Raw genomic sequence first — 13,308 nt, forward strand, 5'->3', positions numbered from 1 at the left:
GTGAAGATGCTGCTATGTCAGTAGGAGATGCCCTCCCATCGGCAGAGCGCTGTCTATACCAGGGCTTAGGTCGGTATAACTGCATCTCTCGGGGGTGTGGATTTTTCACGCCCATGTGCAACGTAGTCATACCGAGGTTTGTAGTGCACGCCTGACCTTTGTTTGCCTTTTAGTTTTTCTATTGTGTGTGTTTTATTTAATAATGCTGCAGCACCTAAAAAGAAAGGATAGCACTTGCCATTAAAAGCATGACAAGACCTGTGGTTTTTATGGCAACATCTGTGGCATTCCTCATTGATGCTATTGTCAAGTTAAATTTTATCTGCGTATTATAATACCTAGCTCTTTTATAGGCTTTGCATCTGTACATCTCAAAGCAATTTACAGAGAAGGTCAATATAATTGTCCCCATTTTACCAATGGGGAAACTGAGGCAGAGAACAGGGATGTGACTTGCCCAAGGTCAGCCAGCAGTCCAGTGGCAGAGCAAGGAATACATTGCAGGTCTTCCAAGTCCCAGTTCATGTCCGAGCCCCGAGACCACTCTGGGAAATTATTATTGACGTTATTTATTTGTATTGTGGCAGTTCCTAGAGTTGCTGACCAGAGCTCAGGGCTCCATGGTGCTTTCACAGTACACACATGAATCACAAAATGCCCCAGAAGTCCCTGCTCCAGAAAGAGTTTATGTTTAATGTTGTGCGCTTCACCTGGGTTCTGTATACTAATTATTGAAACCTCCAGACATCATAATGGCTCAAATCCATCCACCCTCCATAAGAACTCTGGTCTGAAATGCCCAGAGTCAACAAGCCAACCTGGAAACCAAAACCTCAAAAGAAAACAAAATAGCCCACTCAAAATTCACACTGAGGAATGCCTTGCAGGATGGCTAGTGGATCCTCCAACGCTGGCCCTCAGGGACACAAGCTCTAGGTGTGGTGGAAATCTGACTCCCTAACATACTGGAAGAGCTTGTGTTGTGTCCTCCAGCAGTGGCTGGTCCTCTAGAGGATAACAACCTACTGCTGCTACCACCTAATGGAGTTATCCCTTTAGCTCAAGTGGTAGACATCTAGGCTGTGATGATGAAGGCCCCAAGTCCAAACACATACAAGGAATCAGTACATTCTGCAACTGAGGGAGCTCTGCTGTTGGCTGTGGAAAGTCGAATTCAAGGCCTCAAAGGCTGAGACATCCCAGTGCATCTTGTTAGACTTTGTGGTGCTGCATTAGAATTACAGAGCCACATGACAGCAGAGTGAGGGAGACATTAGGGGGTCGTGGACCAGGAAGGAGCAATACACATTAGATGAGACTTGAAAAGAGAGGATGCGTCAGAGAGATACGGGGAGGCAGGTCCAGAGGCAGGCGCTTGTGCCAACGGGGGCGGAGGGGGTGTTACAGTGCAGGCTAGAGGACCTGTCTGGGCTTGGGTACTTTAAAAAAAAATTGTCACTGAAACCAACCTGGGACACCCCCACCCTAGCTATCAATTAATTAGGAAGTAATTTTGGAGCGTCTTGTGAATAGCCTTCCCTGGATTTGTGTGTCATTAGCACTATTGGTGTCTGATTTACTGGGGTATTAACCATTCCTGACAACGTGCCAGGAGAACAAACAGATAATGGCTGCTTTTGGAAAAAAAGCATTCCTGACCGTCAGCATTTGCTCTGCGGAATACAGTGCAAGCGAACAAACCCATTTTGAGGCGCTGGCTCCAAAGTGCCATCATGGCATGCTACTGGAATGAAAGGCCCTTTATAAGTGCAGTGTGTTGTTTTGTGTGTTTATCTGTGTCCTGCAGTGTGTTGGTCTGTCTCTTTGGCTTTAAGATCCTTTGACAAAAGGAACTGTGGTTCTAATCCAAAGCCAGGGATGACAATGGGAGTCTTTTACTGACTTCCATGGGCATAGGATCAGGCCCTATGTACTGTCCAAGTATTATTATTATTCTCTCTATATCCGCAGAGTATTTCCAGTCTCAGCTCTTGTCGTTTTCCCCTAATCTGGATTACCACAATCCTGACATCCCCGAGTGGAGACAAGATATTAGCAAAGTGATCAAGCGAGCTCTAGTGCAGGTGAGTGCCTGGTTCCCATTCTCCTTCCCAAACAATGGAAAGGCAATTAAAATGCAGAGAGTTTCATAGCGGAATAGCAAAAAAAAAAAAAAAGAGAAAAGGATGGGAAAGAACAGCCATAATGAAGCTATCGTTTTGGAGTTGTCACCAGCAGCCTGTTAATGCGCTGAGCAATTGTAAAACAAAACACATTAGGGGATTTGTACTCAACATAATTACTACTATTAACGTTTCTATAGCATTTTTCAACCTTAAGTATCCCAAAGCAGTTTACAAACCCAGTATATTTGTAAAGTGGCTAATAGAATAAGATATTCCTTATTTCCTGTCTGTTGTATTAATTTAGGTGGGATATATGGGCCCAAAGAATCAAAGATGTTGTCATAACCCAGACGCTGTCCACCATGAAACGGTTTTAAACAAGGTTTGGGGCTTCTCATACAGAGACCTCAAGCTGCTTGGCAAACACACCATTAAAAAGCCCTTTTACCTTTTATTGAACATACAGAAAAGAAGGAAAAACAGTTAAAAGCATTTGAAACGTGAAGTATTAAATAAGGCTGTTATTTTAACAATGTCCCTGGCTCTCTTTCCCATTAGTTGGAGAGAGTCTTTAGAAGGGGAAAAAAACCCCATGTCTGACAGTCTTTTAGGTGGTATTAAAGAGAGTAGTAGCTGTCCTGTGGAGGAAAAAAGAAGATAGTTGAGATGGGCTGAAGCTGTTGTTGTTAATGTCCGATCCCGTTTCTAGAAGATAAAACCAGACAAACGCACAAAAGTGGGAGAGCAAAGAACACCAAAGATAGAAAATGCAGCTTCTGTCCCTGGTGTTGATTCTTACTTGCAAGCTCACTGCTGGAAAAACACAAGCCCAGCGCATGGTCTGGTCAGCCACTCTGAGACCTGGCAAACTTGTACCAGCATCAGGCTGCTTAGGGCATGACTTTTAGCTGCCTCTTTCTGGTCTCAAGCTTACAGCAGTGTTGCAAAATATGCACTCTTGGTGGGCTAAACCAGACTCTTATTAGCGAGAAGGAAGAAGGAGAGAGATAGGAAAGGGAAGAAATAGCGTAGGCAACGAAAAGGACACATGGGGAGGTAGGTGGTGTTTAGGATTCAGCTGGAGCGGGTGGAGGTGATCATCTGGGCCCCTCTCTCTGGCCTGGTCTGGTTAGGACGTCTCTCAGGATGACGAAGGCCCACGGTCCCAGGGGACAGTGGGGGTGGCTGCCATGATGGCAAAGCTTGCTCCAGTAGCCAATTTTTGAGGACACCAAAGGGAAGTGGTGAGTGGAATAGTCGCATCCCCTCATTATTTTTTCCACTTATTAGACCTAATTTCTGACATACCAATGTTGGTTCATTGATTCCTGGCTGAACACTTTTCGTGTTTACCAAGCATGATTTTAGCACAATCCTTGGGTTACATGAGTAGGCCTTTTAGTTTGGACTAATTCAGTCTGTCTTGCCTTTGCACCTGTTCCCCATAACATCTGTTGTTATAGGTTCTTGTGACACTTTATGAACTTACACTCACTTTTACAGCTGAGCTCGTAATTAGGGTAAATTGGTAGGCCCGGCTATCCCAGCAAGTCCCACACAATTGTATAGTGTTGCTATGTGCTGTTGTGTTCCACTCCATAGGAAGCTGCATATCAGTGCTAGGTCAGAAGATCTAATCTAATCTATCTATCTGTATTGGAATGAGAGAGATGTCTTTTCATCTGATATTTAGCCTCCTGTGGAGTGGAGCACATATCAACACTACACAACTGTTTGAGACAGGAAGTGAAGAATATCTCATCCTATTAAGACAGCAGGATGGGGAGGGACTTTATTGAGACAGAGGGTAACTAACCCTCATTTGGATTTTACCAGGCCATTCTGAGCGAACACTCATGAATTCTTGCAAAAACAATAAAAGTGGCATGGAATAATTAATGCTAGCAGGCAGCCAGGGACTCTGTTTATATGTCTCATCAGGTGATGGATCAAAGCAAAAATTCCTGATTGTAATGGGCTCGAAGCAAGAGAAACGTCGTGTGCTTTTCCTTCACATTTATTTTCTGCTGTTCTTGGAAACAGAAAGTGATTTTTTTTTTTACATTTTAACATTCCTATTTGCCGTTTCTCACAGGCAGCAAAACTATATGGAAAATTGGCAGTTGATGGAATTTCAGCAATTTAATTTTCACACTGTGAGAAAACGTGGTTCATTTGACGAAACAGGAACATTTTACCCCTTTACCAAATTCAGAGTCGCTTTGCAAAAAGAGGCCGGCTGATTTTTTTCTGGTATTGCAAGCACCGGAAGGCGCAAAGCAAAATAGACATAATCTAAGAATACTTGTCTCTGTGTCCTGTTGGGACCAAATATTCAGCTACAGCCTCTGAGCTATGCTCATGCAACTACAAACGTGAGGGAGCACCCAGCCGACACTACTAGACAGCCATCTGTGCATGAAAATTAGGCAGCTGGGTGACCAGAAACCTGATCTGTAGGTGCATAATGGGTTCATACCCTCCTTTTCAGGTACCATCAGTTGTGTGCGCAGCAGTGGGTGTGCTGAAACAGGGCTGCTTGGATCTGGGTTTTTGAGTCAGCCTTTTATAAAGATAGGAGATGTGCAAAAAATCTGGATATACTGTTGGTCTGTATTTAAACCTCGCAGAAGTTGGGTTCTTTGGATCCCTGGGTTCGGTCAGGCCCATCCTTAGCTCTAAAGGTTAAGGAGGAGGAGTGATTCTGTACAAGAGCTTCTGTGACAGGCCCTACTGAGTGGACATAGCAGCTCACTAGAGCTACGTCGCCTATAAGAGAACCTGAGCCCCCCAGACAACGGGTAGGAGCTCGCTGTTCCCCACTTAATTAGCTCTTCTGAAGGAAACAGGATGAAAGAACGGAGGGCAGGACCAAAAGGCACCGAGTGACCTTCTAATGCCACTGCTCGCTCTTCTTCCTAGGTGACCGGTATCCTCGATGAGCAGATTTTGGTGGCGGTATTTCCTGGCCTGCCCACCTCTGCTGAGCTCTTCATACTACCCCACAGAAACACAACGGAGAGGAGGAAAGGCCATGAAGGCGATCTGGAGCAGGTAACAGCACAGAATGCAGCTAAGCTCAGAGAACACCTTGCATGGACACGCACCGCACGCAGAATACTCCTGGGGCTTTTACGTTTCTCTAAAAGACGGGCTGCTGTTCAGCTGCAGCTATTGGACGTGAAGCCTAGCCCACGTTCAGATAGGCCCTTGCCCAGATGGGGCGTCTAGGCAGCATTGGAAACCACTTTGAGCGAGCTTGGGGAACTGGGCACGGAGACCCATACGTTTCTCATGAAGCAAGGCCGTTTTGAAAAGAAAAAATAGGCTTTCCCAATGGCTTGTTGAGAGAGGCAGAGGAAGCTGAGCGGCGTAACCTTTTTCATGCCATGGTCCATAGCGCCCCCAGTGGCGAGACCCTGTTACAGTAGTGCCTCCCACCGGGTCCTACCCTCTCCATTGTGGCCTGAGGACAATACCCTACACCCCTGACAGTAATGGAAGGAGAGAGGGCAAAGCAATGAGATAACATACTGAGCGGCTCACTAAAAATAAATCAGGCTCTTCCGCTTGTGTATCTCTGTTATGAGACCTCTTTATTCTGCAATAGCAATCAGCGCATGCCAACTATATTTGGAAGTTACAATAGCCATCCATTTAGATAAATAGGTAATTACGGTGATGAATAGGGACTGCGATGTTCAGGCAAGAGGAGAGTTAGAAACAGCACCAGGCAGCGAAAGCTTTCACGCCAGGATTACTAAGTGATTAAATCAGCTCTTCAAAAGCACACAGAGTGAAATGCTGCAGCAGAAAGCAGCCTGGCTCTGGCTAGTGTTCTCCAGTGCACCACTGGTGTACGGGATATACAGCACAAGCTTCGTGGGAGGCATCCCACAGCTCGCGCGCTCTGCTGCAACTAGGCATTAAGAAACTTGGAGGACCACAGAGAATCTTTAGAAGCGCTTGTTACCTGCTGAGCAAAGTCATCCCCGTGAGATGACACTAGCCGACTGAAAGCCAGCAAGGTCGGTCTCGTAAGTGTGTAGCTCAGTGTGCCTAAGGGATGCACGAAGGCGTGTTTGGAAAGCCGTGTGTGGGGATCCTCCTGACTTCGGTTGAATTTTATCCTAGAGGGTAGGGCCACGTGCAGTGCCGCAGAGATCTCAGGTTTCTGTGAGTTCTGCTTCCATTGCAACACAATGATCTGTGCGCTGTGACACCGCCACATGCTGGACTGCCTGCCCACGGGACCCCCATCATTTGAGCAGAGGGAGCGGGTTGGGAGTTAAACACCCTTCAGCACTAGATCCCACCCCTACTTTAACAGGAGCTGGAGGCCTGGAAACAGGGGGGAAAGGAGAGGCTCCAGGCTGGCCCACTGGTCTAGTGACCCATGGTCTGATCCAACCTCCATTGAGCTCAATTAGAAGGTTCCCAGTGACTCCATTGGGCACTGGATCAGGCCCCAAGAGTGTTGATTGGGAGAAAATGAGGGGGACCCAAAGGATTTTCTTCCTACCCAAGTCTAGCTTTCTTGTGATATATAGGAGGGCAGATTAGATGATCTGGAGTTCCCTTCTGGTCTTAAACTCTGGGACTCTATGGTTCTTGGTTTCCCTTCCAGTAAAAACATCATAGCACACTCCTGGGGCCTTAAAATTCCACCTTTCCTGCTGGGAGAATCACATGGAACAATACTGAGTTCCTGCAAATGCCCCCCGCCACTCTCCCTGCTGCGGGACGGGTTAGGTTTTAGCCTTCGGAGACTGCATGCGTCCCAAGAGGTTCTGTGGTGCTGGTACTATTGTCCATTTTGACCCCACATATCTCTGATTGGTTCACCAGGTTGTTGAACTCCTCTTTAATGCTCTCAACCAGAACCTGGTCCAGTTTGAGCTGAAGCCTGGCGTCGAAGTCATCGCGTACGTCACTCAGTTGACGTTAGGTAAGTGTGGAGTCCCACGTAAGTTGTGCTTCCCCCGTTACTTCTCGCAGGAGCAGGGACACAGACCAGCACGCTACTGGCATATAAATAGATGGACATTGGGAAAAGAGGAGAGTTTCTCAGTCATTCAGGCTCTGGCAGAGGAAGAACAGAGGCTGGCAATTGCATCCGAGCTCCATCCCAGAATTTAAGGAGGAGCCCCCACTGTGAGCAAAAGAACCCAACCAAAACTGGGTGGCATTGGCACTGCTGCTTGATACGTGGATTGGCTGAGCCAGGTTCTCTGTTTCCTAATGCAAGGGTATGCTCCTCATTACCCAGCCTTCTCCCTCCCCGCACGGGACCCTCCACTAGCCAGTCAGCACTGGAGAAGGGCCAGATCCACACCGTTTGGCTCCAGGTTGGGACTCGAATTGTCAGAGAGTTTGGGGTGCTGTGATGTGGGATCACGGGTTCAGGCCCACATCTAATCAGAACCTCCAAAGAACTTCAATTCGTAACATGTAACCCCTCTCCTTTAACTTGTTTCCTTCCTCAAAGCTTCCCATGGGAAGCTGATAAGCTGATACCCTCCCAGCCAAGGCGGGGCTAGATCAGCAAAACTCTCCCTCCTTGGCCGGAAGTGCGTTCGCATAACCTTTGAGGGGGGAGACGGTTTAAAGAAGAGTCATAAAACGTTGGAAGGGGGATGTTCTTCAGAGGTGCCTGACCAGCTTCAGAGCTTGCTTCCACCAGCCCAACCCTCTCCCGTGACTCTAGGTAGCTCAGCTGAAGAAGAGAAAGAGCTGATTAAACCTCGTGTTAGGCAAATGGCTTGGTTAGGCGTTTGCTCCATTCCATGAAGAAACCCCACACTGTGATAAGAAGCTGCTGGGGCTCTAGGAATGGTTCCCTGGTCTTCGTGGTTAGACCCTGAATTTAACCTTCTGCAGGTGGTTCACTGGCCCTTGCCTTCCAATCTGACAACAGAGCATCTGCCTACCCTCAGTTCTTGAAGCATCTGAACCATTTACATCGGTTAGGGAAACACTGTAGTCCAGTGGATAGAACAGAGGCCTGGGGTCCTCCTGGGCTGTAATCTTAGCTCTGTCACAGACTCTCCGCAAGACCATGGGCAGGTCACCTTGGCCAAAACTGTTGCACCCCTAACTGGACACCCTTCGGGTCTGAAGCACTCAACACCCACAACTTCAATCATAGCCAATGGGAGTTGGGGTGCTCTGTGCTTCTGAAAATCAGCCCCAAGGTATCTTCAGGTGGGGGCCCAAAATCTGAGACATGCAAAGTCTGCTGCCGCTTTTTAAAATGTGAGAGGTAGTTGCTCCGTGCCTCAGTTTACCCACTTATAAAAATACCATCATTGTGAGGCTTAGTTAAAATTAATGCATTAATATCTGTAAAGTGTTTTGAGACACTCAGATGAAAGATCTTTTATAAGGCCCTGATCCCGAGCCAGGGAAATCAGAGGGAGCATTTACATTGACTTCCGTGGGCATTGGATCAAGCCCTTATTGCAAATTAGATGTGGGGGCACTGGGGAGGGGGAGAGAGACCAAGCCACTCAAGAATAGCCCATAGCCTCTGTGGTTAGGGGCATTCACGTAGGGTGTGAGAGATTCAGGTTCCAGTCCCTGCTCTGCTTGATTCAGACCAGGGACATCAACCTGGGACTCCCATGCCCCAGCTGAGTGCTCCAACAGCTGGAGTCTCTCTCTTTGGCTTTGTCCAAAAATTCCGTGCTGGACCTGAGACCCCTTCCCAATGGAAGTTCCATGGAGGCTGATGCAGTCACGTGAAAAGTTTAGATTTCGATAAATCATCATTTTCCAACAAGAAAACATTGCCCCCCAAAATTCCCAGCCAGTTCTATTCTCGCTATAACAGTCCTACACAGGAAGCTGCTGCTCTTTCAATGAGCATGGAACTCAGGAGAGGGAAATCTCAGCATCTGGCGGAGGAACACGTGCCCTGAGAGTGACCCATCTCTACAAATTAGCCCTCATTAAGATTAAGCACTGGCTATCCATCTCCATCTTCACACAACGTCATCATGCGTCCCCTCCAATCCTCGGCAGCCCTGAAGCCCACTCTGCCGTGGCGCTCTTAGCCAGAGATGAAAGGCCGGAGAACTTTTAGCTTTTGCTCTTGCTGACCATCCCTTGCAAGTACCTGGCCAGGTCCGACGTGCAATATCTCAGTGATCCCATTAAAGGAAATGGGGCTTCTGGTTCCCGTTGAGTTTGTCCCATAGAATAATGGGATTCACATTCCTCATTCATTAAATGTTCAGAGAGCCAAGAACTAGCTTAGACCATGGCTTGTGACCTCTCTCCCACCTACTGCCTTTGCTCAGGCCATAGGTGGCAGTGGGCAGCCTGACACTGGTTAATTTAAGTCGTTGAGATTGCTTTCATTAGGAAGCAAATTCCTTCTTGGTGGTATAAACGTACGGCTCCACAACAACAAAAAGCCCCTCTCAGACTGTTCCCTCTGGGGGAGACCCTGATGGTCAGGGGTGGACAGCCGGTTAGAATTAAAGTGTCAAATCTGTACCCAGATCCCCAAGTTCAGGATTCAGTATTTGTTATAAATACTGCAAGTGAAAAATTCAGCTCCAGATGAAGATTGTGGACAGCCTTCCAGCCTCCCACAATCTAGGGCTGTTTGGGTCTGAGCTTTTGCTTCAGATCCCTCCCTCTACAGCGTTTAGATTCAGGAGCTCCAACCCTTTTCCAGGAATGAGAGTCTGAGCCGAGCTTTCCGCAGGCTGGGTGCTTCCGTGAAAGTCAGTGGGAGTTCTGAGAACAGGATGCCGGCAGTATCAGCCCCTTCGATTGTAAGAATCAGGGCAGGGACCATGAGTGGCTCGGTCGGTATAGACTCCTCCATGTCTACGGTGCTATATAAGCAATGGAGAGTTGTAATAATGAACCCGGATCAAATGTTCTTTGCAGGTCCAGGAAAGTTCATCTGCTACTTAAAATCATTTGCAAGAAGCTAAGTGCTGGGATTAAACTCAGGAGTTCTCAGTCCCAGTCTTGCGCACTGACATCTAGGCCATGAGAATTCTGCCCCAGACCAGCTGTGGGAGCAGCTACCCACACAAGGCACTACGTACACTCTATTACAGTGCTTCTCAAAGTCGGGCCGCCGCTTGTTCAGGGAAAGCCCCTGGTGGTCTGGGCCGGTTCGTTTACCTGCCGCGTCCGCAGGTTCGGCCGATCGTGGCTCCCACTGGCCGCGGTTCGCCGCTCCAAGCCAATGGGGGCTGTGGGAAGGGCGGCCAGCACGTCTCTCAGCCCACGCCACTTCCCGCAGCCCCCATTGGCCTGGAGCGGCAAACCGCAGCCAGTAGGAGCCGCGATCGGCCAAACCTGCAGATGCTGCAGGTAAACGAACTGGCCCGGACCACCAGGGGCTTTCCCTGCACAAGCGGCGGACCGGCTTTGAGAAGCACGGCTCTATTATAAACCGCCCAAATCATATCAATAGAGGTGGGCCAGCGCTGCAAACTGCTGTGGAATTTGGGAAGCAACAGGGGGCTGTTTGGTCATCTCCAGCATAAGCTAACAAAATAATATCTCATTACCAGTTTTATAGAATCACCCTTCAAAACCTTTATGCCTCTGCTCCAGCCCCGGTGAAAGCTTCAAACGAGACAGCCCGAAGAGTTAACATGGGAGCAGTTAGTTTGTCTGAGCACAGCCTGCTTCTGCCTTGTTACCAGGAGCTGTTACAGGGCAGCGCCAGCTCAAATAGGAGCTTCTCTTTCGAAGGCAGGGGAATTGATTTATCTCATACCAGCTGGATTTGCTCAAACAGCATGTCCCACGCAGCAGAGATAGGAAAGCACGTGCTGCAGAGAGAGAACCAGGTTCGGCTGCCTGGTGCTGTCAAGGCTGATTCCCCACTCTGGCACTTCGAGTGCAGAAGGTGTGGACCCACAAGGACACTAAAATTAATACTGGCCACTCTAGGCTTGTATTAAACTCCCAAGGTTACAGCTTTTCTCTGACCTTGGCTGGGTAGATGCTGCCACCACCCAAATGCAAAACCCCTTGGAACTCAGGAAGGCGCACATGGGGTACCCTCAAGCCCTTTCACACACACCCCCTCCAGGGAAAAGCTGAGAAAGGAAAACAAAGAAATCAGCTGTTACCACCAGCTAATTAAAAAACATGTGCACAAACCTCTTAGGACACCAAAAATCCAATCCTGTTCTTAAAAAAGGTAAATTTGATTAAAAACAAAAAGAAAGAAAATACATCTGGCTCTTAGGCTTTTACTAGATTTAAAAATCCCACTTACAAAAATTAAACATCGAGAATAACCTTCTTGAGGTCCAGCTTAAAGGTTACAAGCAAAACAAAAGCATTTGGGTTAGCACAGAGGAGTCCACTAGCCATAAGAAATAAACAGAAATAAACCTAATTGCGTCTTCCTACACATTTTCTAATCTACTTGCATATCTGGGTTTCCAAATAAGCAATCTCTAGGTATGATTCTGATGATTTTCACACCTGGCCTTCAGCTTCTCACAGCATAACTGCTGCCCTGTTCCCTCTTCCCGGGAGAACAACAACAGACACAAAGGGAAAGTTTTTTCCCAGTTTTAAAAAGTTCTAGCCTTCCCATTGGCTCTTTTGGTCAGGTGCCCACTCCCTTCCTTTACCTGTGGACTGTTTAACCCTTTACAGGTAAAGCAAGTAGAGAACAGCTACTAACAGGGATTACATAGCTAACTGGCTGGCTCGGTGTCCATAAAAAGGAGCTCCCCCTTCCCCTTCATTTATCACAGGTGCCCAGACCCCCCTGGTTAATGACTTCCCAATATAATTGTCTGCCCTTTCTCTTTGCAGCGCCTCTCGTGGACTCCAGCACCGGGCACAGCAGTTCGGCGATGCTGATGTTGTTGTCTGTGGTCTTTGTCGGCTTGGCTGTTTTTTTAATCTACAAATTTAAAAGGTATGTTGAGACGCTATCCAGGGAGGCAGCTGTTTCCAAGGAAGCCTGGCAAAGGGATGCTGAAAATGCGGAGTTTAGAGCAGGAGAGCCGCGCTCCTTGGTATGGGGGTCTAGGATTGAATGACAGACGGGATTTGGGGCCAGAACCTCCTTTGACCTGTATAGTTCCCTTGTCTTCCGTGGAGCTGTGTCAGTTTCCATCAGCTGGAAATCCAGCCTCTTGGCTTCAGTGCAGCTACCCTGATTTACGTCAGCTGAGTATGTGATCCACTGCAGTCAGTGGTGCTCCACCTGTTTACCCCAGCTGAGAAGCTAGCCCTTGGCTTAGACTGATTTAGGATTCTCAGTAATGTAATTACCCTCCCCTCGCCAAAAAGATGAAATGTGCTTGTCTGCAAGGGCCGTGACAGACGCTGGACTTGCTGCCACATTTCCAGTAGGCCAGGCAGTCGAAGCTACTGCCAAGTGGACAATGACTTACCCAGGTACGAGGTGCACATACAGTACATCCAAAATATGGCCGCCCATTACGATTGCCGACCTGCAGTGTTCTGCTGTGATTGGACAGCTGGGACCTAGTGGCGTTTTCTTATCTTGGCGATGATGGACAATGATTTACATAACGGGGGTGAAAGGACAAAGGATAACCTGAGGTTTTGCCAGCTCAGTTCTGCACTGCTTTGCACTTTGCATTGGCGTTCACACTTACAAAAAGGAAGGGTAAAGCAAGCATCTCCCAAGGGGGTAGCGTTTTACAGCCGCTTTGCACAGGTGGAGGCACAGGAGAATCAGGCCCTTGATATTTGTTTCCTGTTGCTGCCTGGTCCCAGGAGATGAGCTTTGTCTCCACATGTTGCTCACCACAGTGAATCCCTGTATTCAGCCTGAATGCAATGTAGTCCCTCCCCTGCTGAGTGCTAGCATTAGAATGCAGAAGCCCTCCATTGCGCAGTGTACACATGATGTTGTGGGAGCCAGTGTTAATCACCCTCTGTTACTTCCACATCACGTCTGCCCTGCTCTCAAATCAACAGATGATTTTTTTTTTCACGTAACTCACTGTGAATGCTCATTGGGACCTGAAAAATCAAGTTGTGTCTTGCATCAGCGCTAGAGATGGGCTTGAACCAGGACCCGAGTTTGAACAGCCCTCAGTGTAGAGGGCCCGGGGCTGTTCAAAATCCAAATTCAGCGGATCATTCGGTATCCGTACATAACGTGGAACCTGCCACCATCTCCCACAGCTGTCGTGACCCGACAGGGAGCTTG

General features: G+C 48.0%; 1 protein-coding gene across 1 annotated transcript in view; it reads left to right on the forward strand.

Annotated features, from left to right (window-relative positions):
* Nucleotides 1–13,308, forward strand: part of SORCS3 (sortilin related VPS10 domain containing receptor 3) — a 464,482-nt gene that overhangs the window by 444,865 nt on the left and 6,309 nt on the right. The window contains exons 22-25 of the mRNA XM_024208853.2: nucleotides 1,972–2,084; nucleotides 5,049–5,180; nucleotides 6,975–7,074; nucleotides 11,934–12,039. Of these exons, the coding sequence (XP_024064621.2) occupies nucleotides 1,972–2,084; nucleotides 5,049–5,180; nucleotides 6,975–7,074; nucleotides 11,934–12,039 (451 nt within the window). The remainder of the gene's footprint in view (nucleotides 1–1,971; nucleotides 2,085–5,048; nucleotides 5,181–6,974; nucleotides 7,075–11,933; nucleotides 12,040–13,308) is intronic.

The sequence above is a fragment of the Terrapene carolina genome, unplaced genomic scaffold (genome assembly GCF_002925995.2).
Source record: "Terrapene carolina triunguis isolate 2854851 unplaced genomic scaffold, T_m_triunguis-2.0 Scaffold95, whole genome shotgun sequence".
Classification (NCBI taxonomy): domain Eukaryota; kingdom Metazoa; phylum Chordata; order Testudines; family Emydidae; genus Terrapene; species Terrapene triunguis.